General features: G+C 44.2%; 1 protein-coding gene across 2 annotated transcripts in view; it reads right to left on the bottom strand.

The window, feature by feature from the left end:
- The window catches only part of ZAP70 (zeta chain of T cell receptor associated protein kinase 70), a 76,118-nt gene that overhangs the window by 35,774 nt on the left and 19,184 nt on the right, over window positions 1-21,160 (bottom strand). For both annotated transcript variants that reach the window (XM_083179193.1, XM_083179192.1), the window contains exons 2-3: window positions 8,576-9,004; window positions 2,270-2,430 (exon numbers count right to left, since the gene is read on the bottom strand). In XM_083179193.1, coding sequence (XP_083035319.1) covers window positions 2,270-2,430; window positions 8,576-8,977 — 563 coding nt within the window. In that variant the 5' untranslated portion in view covers window positions 8,978-9,004. The remainder of the gene's footprint in view (window positions 1-2,269; window positions 2,431-8,575; window positions 9,005-21,160) is intronic.

The raw sequence follows: 21,160 nt of genomic DNA, 5'->3' as shown, positions 1-21,160 counted from the left end.
CGACGGTCACCGACCAAAACATGTCGGAATAAAGAAACCTTTTTTGCATCATTTATGAAGACTCACGAGTGCCAACTTTCTTCAAAGTACACACATATATATATATATATATATATATATATATACACACAGTATATGAGGTCATGGAGGAACCGTCACTCCAGGTATAAAGATCCAACGAAATTTTATTCAGGCAAGAGAAAAATGTACACACATGGCCCAACAGTCGTTTGAACTGCACACATCTGCTTACTGAGTGCTGAAACGCCGCCCCACTGAACACCCCTCCCCCGCCACAGATGATTTCTCCTGCCTTCAGAAATAAAAGTCAGACTCAACTGACTTTTATTTCCTTCGGTATCAGCTGGAGAGGGGGCGGGCGCTGACGTCCTGTGACACCAGCCACCTGCGTTCCCATCAGAACACCTGGGGTGAAATGTAATAGGATGAGAGTTTCAGAAAGTGAGAGATTTGGTAAGAAATCTCCAGGTTTTTTAAAGTGGCAATCATTGACACAGCAAAATCACACTGGTTTTGCTGTGTAAATGATTGCCACTTTAAAAAAACTGGAGATTTCTTACCAAATCTCTCACTTTCTGAATCTCTCATCCTATTACATTTCACCCCCAGTGTTTTCATGGGGACTCCCATAAAACGCTGGACATTCCCATGGTGTAGCCCTGTTTCCACCCCACGGCCCTCAATTCTGGCAACGATTGGCCCAGCTATTGTGCAACAAAGCTGTTCATGCAGAGGTCTGCACCTGCACAAATACATGCATGTTCAGACCCCCCACCATAGGAATGGGGCCTGATTCAGTTTGGCTCACCAGGCAGCGTACATTCACTGCTTTGCAAGCCCAGATACACCGCCCATCTGCCCCCTACCCAACGCCACCAAATACCCTCGGTACCATCGAGGGGATGTGTACATGAATACACAGGGGTGCCGAGAGAGGGGGGGAGCAGGTACAATTTACCCGGGCCCGGGCCTGTCAGGGGGCCCTGGTCTGGACACACAGGTTTTTTTTTTATTTGGTGGCAAGTACCCTCAACATGATCCATTCCATTAGGTACAAAATGAGGTTGCGCTCCAGCACAGTCTAAAATTCAAAGAGGGGCAGTCACATTAACTGCCAGTGAGTCCAGGACAGTGATGCTTGGGGTGGCAGTATATGTGACCCCCACTTTTGAATATTAGACTGTGCTGCTGGCTCACATCTGTAATTGCCACTGGCAGGGAAGTCCAGGAACAGAGCATTTTGTACCTAATGAAATGGGCCATGTTGGAGGGTATGTGTAAATCCTTTGCAAAGAGCATGTAACCCCTGGCAGAGCATGTTAACCCCTGGCAGAGCATGTAAATCAGGGCAGACAGGTTAATCCCTTGCACAGAATGTTAACCCCTGGCAGAGCATGTTAACCCCTGGTAGAGCATGTTAACTTCTTAATATGCAATGAGCATTACCGTGTGTGGTATAACGTGTAATGAGCATTATGGCATGTGGTATAATGTGTAATGGGTGTGTGACATGTGTAATAGGCATTACAGTGTAAATTTTTGTACGTGTATCCACCTTGGAAGCAGTGGCGTAACACCAGGTCCGCAGAGTGTGCGGGGATCTCCGTCCGTGGGGGCCCCAGGAAGTTGCTGTACCGGGGCCCAAGATTTCTCTTGGCGGCCCTGTGAATACATACCCACATGCAGCCATAGGGGAGAGAAATCATTCGATGGTCGCTGACCAACTCATGCTTTCTCTCCCCTTTGGTAATAAAAGTCAGTTAATACTGACTTTTATTGATGTCTCTGTTCAATAAAGAAGGGGCGGGCACTGACGTCATGTGATGTCAGCCGTCCGCCCCAAGTAGTCATCGCCACGTCTGCTTGGGAACACCCAAAAAATGCTGGTCATTCCCCTGCTGCCACCCTGCAGATTACAGCCTGGTGAGTGTGTAACTTGTCAAAGCCGTTTGCTGCCGGGGTTTGCACACGTGCAGGAATGTGCATGGGCAAACCCTGACCATCACGGGGTAGGTTTAAATTCGATCCTGAATTGTCCCATATTTTGTTGCAAAAGTTATTGTTGAATTTCTCATTAAGACACATAAAGGGTTATACTGTATTTATCAAATAGATTACATCTGGTCATTTTTTAGTACTCATTTTATATGTTTTGCATGTCACACTAAAACATATTATAAATACAACTGTAAAAAAAAATAACATATGCAAATAATTGTGAATATGAACGCTGTAATTCCTTACTTACAGGAATTTGCCATCTGGTTGTGCTCCAGAGTACAACTTACGCTCAGCCTCATCTCTGCTTATGTTGCCATGGTACCATGACATCTTTTCATGAGCAATGCTAGCAATGAGCTTTTCCACCTGTGGTGCTTGGCTTATAATTGCTTGTTCCAGTGCATCTCCCTATAGGGATAAGTATATAGAAATCAAACTGCAGATATTTAAGAAAATCCTATATAATAAAAGGAAGACTCTGCTCCTCCCCTCTAAGCGGGGATTCAAGTGTTTTTCATCCCCATGGCCCAATTGACAGTGCTGACATTACTGTAATATTGTTCTGTCATTTTGACGGGCTGGTAACGTTCCAAATATTTAAGTATAAGTTTTGCTTGTGCCAAACGTTCAGATGAATATTTATTGAATGCATGGTATTATCAAAGAGAAGACAAATCAACAATGGATAGACAAATGCAGTGTTTGATATAAATTTAAGCATGAACAGCAGGGGGGGGGGGGGGGGATTTAATAGGATGAGAGATTCAGAAAGTGACAGCTTTGGAAAGAAATCTCCAGTTTTTTAAAAGTGGCAATCACTGACACTGCAAAACCAGTTTGATTTTGAGTGTGAATGATTGCCAGATGAAGGGGTCTGGAACACCGGAACGTAGATTAAAAAAATTTCACCACGTGTAAAGCTGCTTCTTGGGTCCTTGAGTGCCGCCAGCCAAACCAGAGCATAGTGCAGTGCCGGACAGTACTAGGGTTACCACCTTTTTGTTGAGAGATTCCTGGACAGTGGCCCACCCCTTGACACACCCACTGCCCGCCCATGTCCCGGCCCCAGCTCCACCCTTTGACCCGCCTTATGTTGATTTTTTTTTCCCTTTGCCATTCTTGTTTTTGCATACCATAATGCCATTTACATGTTACATCATACACAGTAATGCCCATTACACGTTATGCCACACACCGTGATGCCCATTACATGTTACGCCATACACCGCAATGCCCATTACATGATATGCCAGGACTGAAAATGTTTTTTGTAAAGGAGGAACCATACAGACAGTGCGCTCCACAGTCGTGCGTCAAAAATTTTCAACATAATGCAGATTACACGTCACACTCCAATTACATTGTATACAAAATGCCATAGTATACCACATGCCATAATGCCCATTACATGTTATGCCAAACACCATGATGCCCATTAGACATTATGCTTATTACTTGTTATGCCAGGACTCAAATTTTTTCTAAGATAGGGACAACATGGACACCGTAATGCCAATTACACATCACACACCCATTACATAGTATACCACATGCCATAATGCCCATTACATGTTATGCCACACACCGTAATGCCCATTACACGTTAGGCCAGGACTCAACAAATTTTTTGTAATGGAGGGACAAACAGTGCGCACCGAAGTCGTGCGCCCAAAAAATTCACTGTAATGCCGATTACATGTCACACACCCAATATATAGTATACCACATGCCATAATGCCCATTACACTTTATGCCACACACCGTGATGCCCATTACATGTTACACCATACACCGCAATGGCCATTACACGTTATGCCACACACCGTGATGCCCATTACACATTATGCCTCACACCGTTATGTCCATTACTCGTTATGATGCCAGGACTCAAATTTTTTCTAAAGCAAGGACAACAAGGACAGTGCGCACCGAAGGCTCATGCTAAAAAAATTCAATGTAATGCCGATTACACGTCACACACCCATTACATAGTGTACCACATGCTGGGAGCAGTAATGAAGTAATGACCAGGACAGCACAGAACACATAGGAACAAAGCACAGAACACAGAAAGTTAAAGTGAATAAACAGTAGTAAAAATAAATGACTTTTGTCACTCACCACAGCACGGTGTGAAGGAAGAGTGTGTGTCTCAGACAGTGACTGGTGGAGGTTGAGGAGGCTGGGCTGGTGGAGACTTTGAGGGTGGGGGTGGTGTAGGCAGGCTGAGCGTGGTGGGGGAGGCCAAAGGTGGTGGAGGCTGAGGGTGAAGGAGGCTGAGGGTGACAGAGGCTGGACATGGAGGAGGGTGATGGTGGGGCGCTGACTAAGCTTGGCCATGGTGAGTGCGCAAAATAACCCACAGAAGGAGGAGCCCGGAGGAGCGCGGGAGCCTGGAGGAGGTGGAGTCAGTGACACACACACACTATCTGTGTGTGTCCAACCCGCCTCCCGAGCCCCGCCTCCCTCCTCCCAGTGATTCCTGCTGCGGTCCCCCTTTAATACATTTAGGTGATCCTTAATATTTGCGGTTAACCCCCGAAAATGGGTGTTTTCAGAGATTTAGCCGCATATATTACTTGATAAATGTGCCCCTTAAAGCTGGTAAGCAATGTAACAAAGCAATGATAAAGTCATCTCCTCAAGAACACTGTGTTCATTTCAGGATGCAGCCAAGTAAGTACAGAGGGTGCAGCTGCTATGAGGCCTGTTGGTTTGGGAGGGTCCTGAAGGCAATCCCACTGCAGCCTCTAACATTTTTTATTTTAAATAACTGCTAACAGGCTGGGGCCCGGCAGGTTACGTACTAGGAGGGAGGTGGGAGGCAGAGCAGCTTGTTGTAGAGAATCCAGAAATGTACTGTAGCTTGCTTCGCAGAGGGGAGAGGGCAACTCAGATCTATAAACTATGCAGAAATAGGCCCCCAGCCCAGCAGCATCCCCCTTTCCTGGATGCCTGAGATCTGTATATGCGTTTATGGTATATTAGATCTACAAGTCTAAAGGTGGCCATACACACGCAGATTTATCTTCAGATCTGGCTGGTTAGAACAAAAACATGGTTATGGATGAGAGCAAATGACAGTTGACCATTTGCTGGAAAACTGACAAACTGTCACTCATCCATAACCATGTTTTTGTTCCAACCAGCCAGATCTGAAGATAAATCTTACTAGTGTATGGGCACCTTTAGTCTACAGTCATATGGTCTGTAAAGCACTGCGGAATATGTGTGCGATATATAAGAAAATGTTAATAATAATAAAAATAAAATGGTCGACCACTAATGGTTGACAGTGAAAAGGTTGACACCGGCCAAAGGTCGACAGTGAAAAGGTCGACAGGGTCCAAAGGTCAACAGGGTCCTAAGGTTGACAGTGAAAGGGTCAACAGGGTCTAAAGGTCGACAGTGGAAAGGTTGACATGGTCAAAAGGTTGACATGGTCAAAAGGTTGACATTCTAAAGGTTGACATGTTTTTTTCATGTTTTTGGGTGTCTATGTCAAAATGCATATCGAACTTTTTCATGTTGACCTTTTGACCACCTCGACCTTTTGGCTGTCTACCTATTGATCCTGCCGACCGATTGATTGTCGAACTTTAGACCCTGTCCTTTGGACCCTGTCAACCTTTTGACCCTGTCAACCTTTTGACTGTCAACCAATAGTGGTAGACCTTATGACTGTCGACCTAGAGTCAATCTATTATGAGTCATAGAGGCATAGAGTACTGCAGGATACTGGCCCATTTCTCACCACTGCATGTATATGTGTGTATGTACAGGATGCAGTCAGCATCCCACAGCTCAGAATGCCAGTATTCAGTATACGGACGCTGGCATCCCAAATGCCTTCAGAAGGCCAGCACTGGAACATTGAATACATCAGGATGCTGGCGCCAGAATACCTACAGCCAGCATCCCAATCGGTGAAGATATGGGTAGTCTAGCATGTTGCCAGGGAAGAGGAGGGGGTTAGACATTCAGGGTTAACCTGCAGCTGGGTAAGTTTAGGCTGCGGGGATAGAGCTTAGGTTTAAGCACCTACAATGGGGGTAAGGTTTAGGCTGCGGGTGGGGAATTAGGTTTAGGCAGCAAGGTGCTGGGATTAGGGTCAGGCAGCGGAAGGGGTGAGGCTTAGAGTTAGGTTACTAGAAGGGCAGGTTAGGGTGGGGGGTGGCAGGAGGAAGGTATACTTACCTGTAATACCCCTTTCACAGCAGCCTAAATTCCCGGGATTTCAACCCTGCTATGGAGCATGGTTGTTCCCGGGTTCAATTCAGGGTCCTGGCCAGTGTGAAAGGGGTAGGGGTACTCACCCGGGTTGCCGGTCCTCGGTGCGTGCGGTCAGGCCAGAGATCCACACAGGTGGCGGGTGCAGATGACAGGACAGGCCGCAGATGAAGATGACGCAGCTCTACGACGCCCACACTGCAGCCGGAGAGCTGTGTCATCTGCGCCCGCCGCCTGTGTGGATCCCCGGCCTGCACAGAGGACTGGTAACCCAGGCGTGAGTACCTCCTTCCCGCCTCCGCCGCCATCCCACCTCCTGAGTTCTGTCCACCTCCTGTGCGCCTCCTTCCCACACCAGAAAATGCAGGGACATTTCTGGTGTGAAAGGGACCAACCCAGGAATGATCCCTGGGCCGTATTCCCGGGTGGGTCCCTGCATTTTCTGGTGTGAAAGGGGTATCAGGAATCCCTCATTTGGGATGCAGGTGTCAGTATTCTGACCGCCGGCATCCTGACCTCCCGTCATCCATGTATATCGATTATTTCTTACCATTTTAATAATCACGCTCCGTATTCAGTCACCCAATAGTGTACAGTAGTAACGTATTCTTCAAGTTTAACGTATCAGGATTCCCTTCCTATTGGAGTTTTTCCTATCTAAATATGTTCTTTTAATTGAAAGTAATAGTGTTATAATGCATTAAACAATAAAGGGGTCATAATATTTTACCTAGAATCAATGTAATATTTTTATCTCTTAAGTAATTGTCATCTGCTATTTGTCTGTTTATTTGTTTACACTGTTGGACCGATTTGGTCGAAACCAAAGCAAAGTGGCTTGATTGGGTCTACATTAGGTTCTTAGCAATTAACCCCCCCCCCCCCAAATCCCGACAGCATGTCCAGGGCCTTCCACTGGACTGATTTGGATGAGAACTTCAGATACGGATGGTACATGGTCTGGGATGCCTATGGGAGTAGATGAATTTCTATGGAAATGTCACAGACAGATGACAAATGGTCTGCAATACCTAACTAAGGGTCTTATTGTAGTTCACTCTTTCTGACAAAATCCTTCTTAGATGGACAAAACCATGTGCACTGCAGGTGGGGCAGATGTAACTTGTGCAGAGAGAATTAGATTTGGGGGGGGGGGTTACTTCAAAGTGAGATCTATATTGCAGTGTAAAAATAAAGCAGTCAGTATTTACCCTGCACAGAAACAAAATAACTCACCCAAATCTAATTCTTCACGTTACATCTGCCCCCTGCAGTGCACATGGTTTTGTCCATCTAAGAAGGATTTTGTCAGAAAGAGTTAACTAGAATAAGGCCTTAAGTGCTTGGATTACTGGTGTGACTTCTACCTGTAGCAGAAAAATTTACAAATTGCAAAAAATACCAAACATGTACAATATTCCAATAATAATAATAAACAAATTACAAACTTCCAAAAATATTTAAAAAAAATACAAAATGCTACAGATACATGTAAAAGGCATTGCGCACTAAAAAAAAAACATTGGGAAAAAAAGATTGCTGCTCAGAGAGTCTGGAAATTATGGGGAAAATGACACTAAACAGTCACCTCCTGGGTCTGTTGGAAGAGCTGTCAGCTTAAAACAAGAGGATAAATTCAAGTAATACTAAACTGGTATTGATTGGTAAGGATGTGATATTTAGAGGTGTGCACAGACTCCTGTGTCTTGGTTCTAATTCATCAAATTTTGGTTTATAATGGATAAAATCTATTATAAATAAAAATCAATAAAAACAGCTAAAATCATATAGTCTTTGCAATCCAAAACCCACAATAAGGGATTGGATTTACAATCAAAATTCCAAAACCGCAGGAAAGTTTGGGTTCAGATCAGATTTCCTTGTGGCATCCGGACTGGGTTTTGGTTTGGATCCACAAAATTGGATTCAGAATTTCTGGAGAGCCAAATTACACATCTCTAATTAAATGAAAAGTAATGAAAGACAGCAATAGATGTTATGTTTTGGTTATTCTACCTGACATATCCCATTGTGCTAAAGAGAATGTAATCTGTTGTTGATCACAATGGAGAACACATTTCATATTTGTAGTGCTTTTCAAGTGATTAAAATCAGTTAATTATTATTATTAATATTATTTTCAATAAAGGCTTTGAAGATTGCTCTACATGGGGGCATTTAATTGTTACAGATATACAGTTACTGATATCTTACACTAGAGTGTCAAAGGAAGTTAAATAAATGTATAAATCATTATCCGATGCTTGTTTTCTCTGCTTGTCCTAGTGTCCCCAATGTGAAACACATACAATTGCTCACTCACCTCTAGTTTCCAGGTCTGTTTGACATATTCTCTCATCATATTGTCTCGTATATTATCAAATATTCCAGGTTGACATTCCACTCCACTTGGCCGATTGCATGGTCGACGGAGAACACAGCACAAACCATCTGCATCTTTAGAGTAGTACTCACAGAGTTCAGCTGGTCCACAGTGAGGCTTTCCTCCTAATATTGCATAGGTGCCACTTAACTGTCGCTCCACAGGATAATGGTAGAATTTTAAGTTGAAGGCCATAGAGAGAACATAACCACCAAGAGTTCTCAGGCACTGCCTTAGCAAGAACATGCCATCAATCATCCCAGCCAGTTTGAGAAATTCTTCAGCATCAGCTCGGGAGATACTGCCATAATAGAAGGGTAGGTGTCCAGCAGCATCTGGCATTGTTAATACAATTATGTTTTAGAAAGGCTATAAAAGAAATAAAATGATTTATGTAAAATGTACATACTAAATGCACTACTCAACACGGGGCTAAGGTAAAATAAAAATTGCATTGTTAATAGTTAATAGGGGTTATTCAGGCCTGATCGCTGAGCTTCTTTTTTCTCAAATTGACAAAATCATGTGCACTGCAGGACGGGTAGATGTAACATGTGCAGAGAGAGTTACATTTGGTTGGGGTGAGTTCAAACTGAAATCTAGATCGCAGTGCAAAAATAAAACAGCCAGTATTTTCCCTGCACAGAAACAAAATAACTCCCCCAAATCTAACTCTCTCTGCATGTTACATGTGCCTCACCTGCAGTGCACACGATTTTGCCCATTTCAGAAAAAAATCATCTTTGAATAACCCTCAATGTCACTATGATAACGTTTAAAAAATATATCTATCAAAATAAAAACAAGATAATAAAAACAAGGAAATACATTAGAAAAAAAATTGATTTAAAGATTTTCTTTTTAGATTATTTTTTCATGTCCCCTCAACCTACTGAGAGCAGTAGCACTGTCTGTTGCCCCAGTTCACCTGTAAAGCAAACTGCATAAGGGGGATGGACCGGCCCATGAGGATACAGGGGAAGCCCTGGTAGGTCCCTCTGCCTGGGGGCATGTCACACTCTGTTATATTGTGTGAATACCTGGTACTCTGACATCACCTTGTCAGCTGATCTCAGCAGCCTATCACACACCTACAGCTGAGTGATACTCCCTGTGAGAATTCCCACTGGTGCCAGAAGCAAGGTGTTATTTCCCTGAGCTACATGCTGTTCCTTGTCTCCCATGTCAAGTGAAAGATTCTGTTATCTGGCCCAGAATTGCAGTTGCTGTAATTCCCTGCACTCCAGCTAAGTACTTGTCTGCAAGTAATCAATCCTGCAAATACCTGTTCACCAAGCTCATCCTGCAAACTCCAGTGTTACCTGCCTATACAGCTGACTGCAATCACCATCTGCACAGTACCTGGGGAGATCCACTCTCAGTTTGCTCATTCAGTCTCTGTTCACTGCTTGTTGGTTTCAAGCTCATACCTGAAGTCATCCAGTGCTGCATAGTATTATCAGTGTCCAGTGTCTCAGGTACTCACACCATTCCAGCATTATACCTGTGTGTATCCAGCCTTCTGATTTACTGTTACCGACCTGGCTATCCCTGTGACCTGCAACTGCTAAATCCTTATCTGCACTACACTCCCTGATATCTGGTACTGACCTGGCTATCCCTGTGACCTGCAACTGCTAAATCCTTGTCTGCACTACGCTCCCTGATATCTGGTACTGACCTGGCTATTCCTGTGACAAAGAACCTGCTCAATCCTTGTGTACCTCCAGCCATCTGTTATTTGCTACCGACCCGGCTATACCTGTGACCTGCACCTGCTAAACCCTTGTCTGACTACTGCTACTTCCAGTGTAACCAGCACCTGTACGAGAAGCCTGGGCAGAGGGCCGCGACCGACGTGCCAGGTGCCGCAAAAGCCCAAATCCCGCTTGGAGGGGTCACTGGCAGAAAACCCCTGGCACGGTTAGACTCCGCGCCTCTGCTCAGGTACAGTCAAATTCTCACACAGGTAGTGTCCTCCTCTGTGATCCGTGACAGGGCATACCTCCTGCTCTAGGGATAGGGTCCAGAATGTGCATTTCAATGATATATTATACATGTTACATTATACTGCACAGGATTATGGTGTATTTTCTACAGTGCATTACTTTTATTAATCTAGTACAGTATCATGCATGTGCTAGCAGTATTTACTTTATATATTTATCAATGGGCCTAGCCCAAGCACTCTGTAATGATTAGCCAAATCTCTGTGGTGACTGGCCCCACCCCTAACCATGGAGCCCTATGACATGTCAAAATATATATATGAAACACAAACAAAAGCTCTAATAGAGCACATATAGGCTGGACTCCACACATCACAAGGCACATGTAGGGTAAAAGAAAGCTCAAGGTATCAGGATGCCAGGATAACATCAGGCTCAGATAATTCTCTAGCTCAGGGCATACTGGGCTTGACAGAATATAACCAGCAATGGGTCATGGGCAGGATGGATAATATGGGTAGCAATTCCCAATCAGGATGGCCAGTTAACAATAAGCCTCCCGTACAGAATCACTGCAGCTGGGCAGCCAGACATGGTAATTATGTAGCAGCTGAGACTGCACACAAATGAAAACGTCAGGCTGCTAGATTGCAGTTACACTGACCAACCACAGGCAGCTGGTAATATTTAGTTTGCCCACTACCGCTTGTCCACATATATGTGTTTTAGTTGTCAGTGGGTATAATAACTATTTGTAACTCAATAATTAGGTTCTTTAATGTCCCGGTACAGCCGAGGAATGGTTTTTCGGGTAAAATAGAACCGAGATGCAATTTGGTACTGGGAAGCCAATCAGATCTACAAATGTCTGATACAGCATGTGAGGCAAAACTTACAAATCCAAAGCTGCCAAACAAATGTAAAGCTGAGCCGTGTCCACACAATGCTAGCACGGCCACCATCACGGTCTATACACTTGGTCCAGCAAACTAAGAAAAAGGCACAAAGATGAATGCAGCAGTCTGGTCAGCATGATGGGGTATAATTCACCTCATAATCAGTCTCAGGCATAATAAGGCCAATGGCTGTCGGTTACAGCCAGTCCCAGGATAATCTTAACAATTAAGGTGCCCACAGACACATCAATTATCGAATGCGTTTTGTACTTTTTAAGCACAAATTGCATCTTATGTACAATTATTGGATGGTGTTTATGGGCTTGTGCGATGCGATAAGCTCGATATTGTATGTCTAAAAAAGTACGTGCTGCACGTACTTTTTAGACTACATCTGAAATTTAACATTACAAACATGGGTTCATCACATGCATCCAAGTGCACATCTCATAGCAAGCTGGAAGAAAAATTGTATAGAACCATTGTACAGTCAAAAACGCATAGCACAGTACAATTGTAGCGTCTGTGGGCACCTTAAGTGTACATAATATAAAAAACACATTGTGATCAGGAAAACCTCTGATCTCACAAAAAAACACATCATTCATAAGAATAATGAGAGCCTTGAACAAAAAAAAATTGAAATTTGTATACAGTTCATCCCTACTGTCCATGTTAATTTCAACATTTTATGCAGAGGTTATAGGGATCTTGTTAAACTAAGAAAAATCTTGCAAAGGTTTATAGGAAATCATCAAGGTTGTTGTATTCATTTAACCATTTAGATGTCACCATTTCTGTTCTGTGGATCCGGCTATATTCTCTCCTTAACAGCATTAGGTCATGGTCTCCTGTTGAAATGATCATATATATTAAAGTGGTGATCTTGTCACCTCTTTTCAAGAAGTGTAATGTAGCTGATTTATCTGTAGTGCCTTTTTGAAATGCTAGTCTGTTGTCAGACCTGTGTTGAGTCATACTGTATGTTCATGGAAAGTCCTAATAGTTTTCACCACATAAGCTAGCATTTGTTGCTGCTTCTGCTCTTCCCGGTTGGTTGTCATGATCCATATTAATGAACACGCTTGAGTTGTACAAAAAAAACAACTTCCTTACTAGTATTATGTATTTTAATCACCACTCAATGCGAAGTCACAGTACTTAAATACACAGTGGGTATGGCCTACAGTCACAGTGCTGTATGCACAGTGGGGTATGGCATATATTCACTGTACCTGTATGAACAGTGGGGTAAGGCCAGTAGTTTTGGTGGCCTCGACTCCTAGTGTTCAGAGCGGCTTGGATTTCACAGAATCTGAGCCGCTCATCCCTAGTTCTAGCACAGCCTGTAAAAATGACAGCTAGGGGCAAATTAACTAAAAATTAGAAGAGGTGATGATGTCCATAGCAGCACATCAGAATCTGTCTATCATTTTGTAGGATACAATAAAGAAACAATAGACAGAATTTGATTGATTGCTATAGCCTAGGCAATATCACCTCTTTACATTTGTAGAAGCTTTAGTAAATTTACCCCCTAGAATCAGATTGGTTGGTACTATATACCTCTACACTATATCTCTCACTAAACTTTGATAAATCTTCCCTGCACTAAAATGCAAAGGGACCGATAGCTGTGGCCCAGGGAATGGGGAGGGGGTGGGGCCAATGCACAGAGGTGTGCCCAGCAACCCTACATAGGAAGTGTAAAAAAACAGTATTCTTTTAGTAACCACAAAGAATGCTATACACGGGGTGCCGACATAAGAACTGATAGGCATGATAGCTCAGCCTCCTTACTGCACATATCACACAGAGGTGCAGATTTATTAAGCCTTAAGAAGAGATAAGGGTGATAAAGAGAGATAAATGTCCAGTCAATCAGCTCCTAACTGCCATGTTACAGGCTGTGTTTGAAAAAAGTCAGTAAGGAGCTGATTGGCTGGATGTTTATCTCTCTTTATCACCCTTGCATTTATCTCTTGTTAAGGCTTAATACATCTGCCCCAGTGTATGTGAGAGAGAGAGAGAGAGAGAGAGAGAAGTAACTGCTTCTGCAGCTGCCTTACCCCAGCACAGCAACGTGTGTGCTGCGCTGGTGAGAGAGACAGCTGCAGCAGCAGGCAATCCTTTCTCTTATCACCCCAAGTGCCAACACTATCTCCACAAGGAGAAGGGGGCTATAGAGTACCCTCTCCCCTCACTCACTCAGCGCCACTTATGACATAAAACAGATGTAAAGCCTGAATAAGCTTATACTCCAAGAAGTGTGCGGAAAACATGGTACAGAAGGTAGAGGAATAACAATTGGTGAGGTACTCATGTGGACAGCAGCCTTATCCACCACAAAAATAGTAAAGCTGTCAGCTTTTATAATGTTTATACATTAGTATAAAGTTTATAAACAATCTATACATTATCTGTTTATTACTAAAGGTGACATAGATTTAATAACAAACAAACGTGGGCTGGCAGGCGTGCAGGAAGCCAGCACAGGAAATGCTTACCGTGTTGAGGAGAAAGAAAGTCATTTGGTTTTTACCTATAGATCAGTCTTTTAAGACATGAATCATACATGCTAATAACTCTGGCAAGCTGAAACCAAGCAACATTGAGTAAATACTGTATGTTCACAGATATATTTATATATATATATATATATATATATATATATATATATATATATATATATATATATATATAGATAGATAGATAGATATCAATTATATAATACTGTTCAGAAAGAGTTTCCATTACACATTTAATAGACAATGATATGTATATTATTCTTAAATATACAACTCATGTAATTTAAAATAAAGATATATGGCCAGCTTCAGAGGTGTCATAATAAAGATATATGGCCAGCCTCAGATATGCCATAAATGCTATTGCAGTTGCAAATTTGTGCTCAGTATATGTGCAAAAACAGGTCTGAGATCTCTACTGGAAATGACAAATGGCTCAGATACATTGCTTGTTTACGAAAATGCAACCAATTAACACAGGATATACAATAACCCCCCCCCCCCCTGCTAGTACCTATTCCTTACCTACCAACCCTGCCGCCTAAACCTACCCCTCCCTGCAGCCTAGCCCTAACCATAACTCTTTCACCCCAAAGCTTAACCGTAACCATTCCTCTCCACGGCCCAACACCAAATTACCCCCCTACCCCAGCATCCTAACACTAAGTACTTCACTAGTGCCTAACCCTAACAACACCACTCTCCATCCCCTCCAAGCTTATTGCTAAACTGTTCAACTTATTTACGATTGGGATTCTGACAGTCGGGATTCCAGGGTAGGCATCCTCTTTGATATTGGCATTCTGGCACCGCTCTTCTTACCAGTACTCGGGATTCCGGCATAGGTTTTAACTACCCGCATCCAAACCGCTCGGATGCTAACGTCCTCCCCCTGATAAATATCAATTGATAATCAACCTCTGTGTAACTTATTGCCACACTGACTGGCTGACAGAACCGAGACACCAGTAAGAGCCAGTTTAGTTCTGTACAGGATCACAGCTGCAGAAATGGTTACAAAATGCCCGCATTTTAATAACCACTGCACCCCCCACCCCCCGTTTCCACCCGCAAATTGTGTTTGACTGTCATGACTGTTTGCAAATATGTGTAGCCACCAGTAGCAGGGCCATCTTAATGTATGGTCTTACTGGGCAGTTGCCCTAGGGCCCAACAATTCTACGGGCCTTGGAGCAGGGGTTTGCTGGTGTCTCTGGAGATTTTCCTGAGGCTAGCAGAGATTGCTTCCCGGCTGCTTAGATTTTGAATTACACAAAATCAAAGATCTACCGGCCTAAACATTCTCTATCGGCCTGCAGCCAACAGATAATGGCTGTAAGCATTTTAATTGCTGGATGGCTGATAGCAGCAGTGGCGGATTCAGGGGGGGGGTGGGGGCACCCGGGCACGTGCCCCCCCTGTCATTTCATTTTGTAGCTGAGGACCAGGGCTTTCCAACGAGCCCAGCCCCGTGTCTCTAGCCCCCGGGAACCAGAGATATCGCGTGGCAAAGCTGTAACGTTTTTTCCCCATAGGATAATATGGGACCCGTCAATTCCGACCCCCACCCGGTTCCGATGGCTGCCAGTTCCCTCCCTGGCATCACAGAAGCTTGTGATTGATCTCATTCAATTCCAAATCGCTGGGCCTTTTATATGATACCAGGCTGGTTCATATCGGTCAATCGGTTCCAGAGATATTATGTGTAAACTAATATTTTTATTTTTGAAATGTAATTTCATGGCTGTTCATGTTCTTTGAGGGCAGATTACTCTGGAACCAAATGTTTCATGTTTCACTGGACCAAAATCATTCAAAGCCCACTCAAAAGTTCTTCAATATGATACTTGTCTCATGTAAATGGATCAGTTGGTTCCGAAGATATAGCCGGTTAAATAAGATAACTGGTTAAAGGGGGGAGGGGTGGTTTTCTCTCCCCCTCACACAAGAAAATGCAGGGACTAGGCTGGTGTAAAAGGGGCCAACCTGGGAATGCATTTTCTGGTGTGAAAGGGGTATTATTTCAAATAACCTGGACCTGCAGTGCTCTGAATACAGCCAGGCTCTGCCACTGTCTGTGGCTATCACTTCGGCTGTCCCCCATTTACCGCGAGCATGTATTCCCCTTGGCAATGAGCATGTAATCCCACATGGCAATGAGCATAGAACCTCTGGCAACGAGCATGGAACCCTTGGCAATGAGCATGTAGATAAGCAGCACTTATGTAGCATAATTTTTAATAGGCATTATGGTGTTTGACATAATACATAATGGATATAATGGCGTGTAACTTAACGTGTAATGGACATTATGGTGCAAATGTTTAATGCGCGCCTTTGGTGGACAATGTTCCTGTTTATAAAACGTATTGTGAATTTTGGCTTAATCTGTGTGGCATTATGTGAATTCTGGCTCAATCCGTGTGGCATTATGTGAATTTTGGCTCAATCCGTGTGGCATTATGTGAATTTTGTCACAATCCGTGTGGCATTATGTGAATTTTGGCTCAATACGTGTGGCATTATGTGAATTTTGTCTCAATACGTGTGGCATTATGTGAATTTTGGCTCAATCCGTGTGGCATTATGTTTATTTTGGCTCAATCCATTTGGCATTATGTGAATTTTGGCTCAATCCGTGTGTTATTATGTAAATTTTGGCTCAATCCGTGTGGCATTATGTGAATTTTGGCTCAATCCGTGTGGCTTGATGTGAATTTTGACACAATCCATGTGGCATTATTTGAATTTTGGCTCAATCCGCGTGGCATTATGTGAATTTTGGCTCATTCCATTTGGCATCATGTGTAAGGGGCAAGTATAATGGGGTCTAGTATTTTGTTGCATAATGTGTAAAAGTTGTATATGGTGTTGTACACTACACTCAAGGACATGCCCCCTGTTGAGTGGCCACACCACATTTTCCAGAGCGCGCCTTCGGCGCGCGCAAAACTACATCCTTCACTTTTGTCACCATGGTGGGCCTGCGTACTTTAAATGCCAGGGCCTATTTTTAATCCCATTCCCACCCTCTCTCTGCTGCCCTCTTAGCATGTACACTGGCACCACTAACACCGCCCCCCCCCCCCACCTAAACCCTCTTTTATCATGGTGCCCCCCCTGTCATTTTATCCTGGATCCGCCCCTGGATAGCAGGTGGAGAGACCTTGTGAAGTTATAATTCTTTTTAACTCAAGTAGGGGCCCCAGTGCATTGCTTTCCTGGGGCCCACAATGCCATTAAGACAGCCCTGACCAGTAGGCTCCTTGATACAGATCCCAGTGGCTCTGAATCAGGCACAGAATATGTTTAATTCTTTATTTTGGTCATTCATTTTCTGAGCATGCTCAATGCAAATGCTCATCAGCTACAAGAGTCAAACGGCATATGTGCACTTCTGCATTATTCATTTAAAAACAATGCTACATATTTTATTCTGTGATGAATTCCTCTGATGTAAATGTTAGAAGGAAGTACAGTTTCTTGACAACTTTACCACATTAAATGCTGTAACAGAAAAAACAGTATGATGTGTGTAACTATATAGAACAAGATACATGAGAACAAGTGTGTTTCAGCAGAAAAGCAAATATGGAAAATGAATGTGGGTGTTTGATGCATAATAATATAATTTTTTTGTTTGAGTAGCATTATCAGAAATATAGATATATAAGAAATATAAACTTTTCATGTTGAATAAAGCAAGTACATTTGTCATTCAAAATTATAACTATAGAGCACTTTCAGATTTTTTAATTTAACTAAAATTGTGGCAAATTTGCTGAGTGGCTGATTCTTGAGCTTCTGGAGCAGTGGCAGCCCTGGCAGTGACGGAGCCTGGCAGGGAATTGACAGCACGTGGAGCAGCATCACGGCAACAGGGAAACTGCTGGATCTGAAGCACTGGCTGAAGTGGTAAGCTGCATAGATCAAAGTGGGTGCAAGAGAGAGAGCTGCTGTGTCAGAGAAGATGGGACTGCAGCTGGGACAGTAAAGTGCCTGAGACCAGGGAGAGGGCAGGCTGTTAGTTCACCTGTCCTGGTAGCTTGACGACCAAAACACCCTTTTATCAGGGATGCCAGGGGCAGCCAGCATATTCCCCTCCTAGAGAATAGCCCACCGCCCAGCAAAGCTAGCCCCAAGTGGGATGGAGACAGAGCACCCTTCAAGCGGGCTCCTATGTGCCCACCTCCTTCTGGAAAATTATATTCATAAACAGTGACGCTGCATGCTTGGTGATCCCTAAAGGGAGACGGGAAAGTTACCTGTGACCAAAGTTAATAAACCGGACCATTGTGACCCTGTGGATTACAAATGGCCATTTAGGACCTCCACTTGGAGGAAGAGAATTTATCTCTAGAGGAGCTGTGGTCTGCCTATGCCCCATTGGGACAGTTGAATTACCCTCTCTAGGGATCTATTTGGATACACAAAGGAAGGGAAAATTTGGGTTAATGACTGACAGTGATATCACTCCAGGTACAACTAGTGCACTATAAAATATGTATTATTGCGCAATAATAAATCTTTTTATTCTTATACATGCAATGACATTTCTCTGGTTATCTTTGTATATGCAATAATAATTATCTGTGTTGTTTTGATTTATGTGAATATGATGCCCAAGGTTATATTCACTTGAGAGTACCTCCTTGACTTTAGGGCAGTTAACAGTAGAAAGAAGTGAATGGCATTGATTATTTGTTTAACCCGTGTTTGGAGAAAAGGGGACGTAGCGATCCCTGTGATCCTAGTTAGATAGCACGTGGTACATTATTCAACTGTCATTGTGTATTATTTAGTGATATTGAAAGTAATTGGTTGTTTAGCGTGGTGGAAATAAAGTGTTAACCCTTTTTGAGCAATACTTGGTTTCCCTCCTTCAAATCTTCCCAAGGAGAAGAAGCAGTACCATCCAAGCGGCAACACCGGTAAGAGAACACAACCAACCTACACCTGTGGTTATCACATTTGGCGTCTCACGAACAGGATATGTACATTAAAAGCGAAGAAAACCCAACCCAGCGTCATTAAAGATGTCTCAAGAAGAAGCTCAAGGAAACCCGCTATCCATACAGGGCACGGATCAAGGAGATACATCCGGAGGAAGCCGGTTTGCTCCCAACAGACATCGGTTCCGCAGACGGTCCTACCAGCCAGAAGTAGAGGATGCTGCAGAATCTGGTGGAGAAGGCATGAGTACGAACCAAGCGAGTGAAGGGGAGAGAGTAGAGGAAGCCTTCCCTCAGCAGAGACCCGTCCAGTGCAGAAGTCCACCGCCATTCTTCCACTGATGACATTTTTGTAGGGGGAACAAAGCAGCGAATCAGGAGCTTAACACTCTCCCCGAGGGGACAGAAGTTATACAGACCGACGGGGTTAACGAACACGAGCATCGGCTCAAACTGGCAGAGAAAGTAGTGGAAGAAAGGATGGAGACAGCCCACCACTGAAAAGGGACAAGTTATGGCCAGGACGCGAATGCCGCATCGTTCCGAGTGGGAGACCGAGTTTGGAAAATGGATGACCAAAGGAGTAACGAGTTAGATCCCTTCTGGGAATTTGTACCCTACGTGATTGTCCACCTGCCGGCTATAGACACTGGGGCAGAGGCGGAACTACCATTGGTGCAGCAGGTGCATTGCACCGGAACTCCGAGGACTAAAGGGCCCATTGCTGTCTAGACCAGCAGCTTGTACCCCTGTCAACCACTGGTGTGGGGCCTAAATTATTCTTTTGCACATGGGCCCACCACTCACAAGTTCGGCCACTGCACTGGGGTGTATGGGATATGAACATATGAAGATGACCACCAAGTTCTCAAGATGGTACACAGAAACCAACTCGAGCTTTGCCGGGGCAGAATGAGTCTGGAAGATGGGGTACAAGACCGTACAGAAGAAGACGCAATACCACAAGTCATCTACCATCTTCTGCAAGACCCAGCATACTTCCAACACCTTGTGGGAGTACTCCAACTGCATGGTATGAAGTTGCCGCAGAGAAGAGGAGAGGCCGAGGAACGTGGCCCATTCCTCCACGAAGAGGGTGTAGAACAGACGTCCAGCAGAACTGTCTAGAGGATCAGAGGTGTCAAACCCCTCCGATTCAGAGAATAATTGTATAAATAAAAGTAAAATGTAAAAGTTACAGTCAAAGATATGTGAGCTATAATATCTGTCAGAAATATTGTATTAAATTTTACTTATGTACATTTTGTATTGATATAAGAGAAGATGTGTAAAGTTGCATGAGGACAGGGAAGAATGTGATGTGCACATATATTAAAATGTTTAATTTAAAACAAATTCCCCCTCTAGCACGGAGGAATGGACTGCCCCAAGCTCTTACACTTTGGACGGTTGTCCATGTTCAATAAAGTTTGGCAGGTGGGAGGTCAGGAAGAGCCCAGGAAGGGAGGAGAGAAAAGTGGAGAGCTTCGAGAGGGCAGTAGAAGCCGCGGAGCGGCGTTGTGTGTGATTGCCGGTACCTGAAGCCAGGGAGAGCAGGAGTGAGTGACACCAGCAGCTTTGGCGCATCACTCAGGGATCGGACACGGCGCAACCCAGCCCCACAAGCACAGAGCAGCTGGGCCACACGTGGGAGACGCTGCACGCTGGGAAGTGAGAGCCGGGCATCTGGAGCAGCAGCGGCAGCCCTGGGAGTGATGGAGCCGGGCAGGGAACTGACAGCACGTGGAGCAGCATCACAGCAACAGCAGGTGGCTGGGACCGGAGGAGGGAAACTGCCGGATCTGAAGCACTGGTTTAAGTGGTAAGCTGCAGAGATCAAAGTGGGTGCAAGAGAGAGAGCTGCTGTGTCAGAGGAGACGGGACTGCAGCTGGGACAGTAAAGTGCCTGAGACCAGGGAGAGGGCAGGCTGTGAGTTCACCTGTCCTGGTAGCTTGACGACCAAAACCCCCTTTTATCAGGGATGCCAGGGGCAACCAGAATATTCCCCTCCTAGAGAATAGCCCACCGCCCAGCAAAGCTAGCCCCAAGTGGGATGGAGACAGAGCACCCTTCAAGTGGGCTCCTATGTGCCCACCTCCTTCTGGAAAATTATATTCATAGACAGTGACGCCGTATGCTTGGCAAACCCTAAAGGGAGGCGGGAAAGTAACCTGTGACCAAAGTTAATAAACCGGACCA

This window comes from Crinia signifera, chromosome 1 (assembly GCF_055691185.1).
Source record: "Crinia signifera chromosome 1, ASM5569118v1, whole genome shotgun sequence".
NCBI classification, from domain to species: domain Eukaryota; kingdom Metazoa; phylum Chordata; class Amphibia; order Anura; family Myobatrachidae; genus Crinia; species Crinia signifera.
This window is presented reverse-complemented; position numbering and strand designations above follow the sequence as displayed.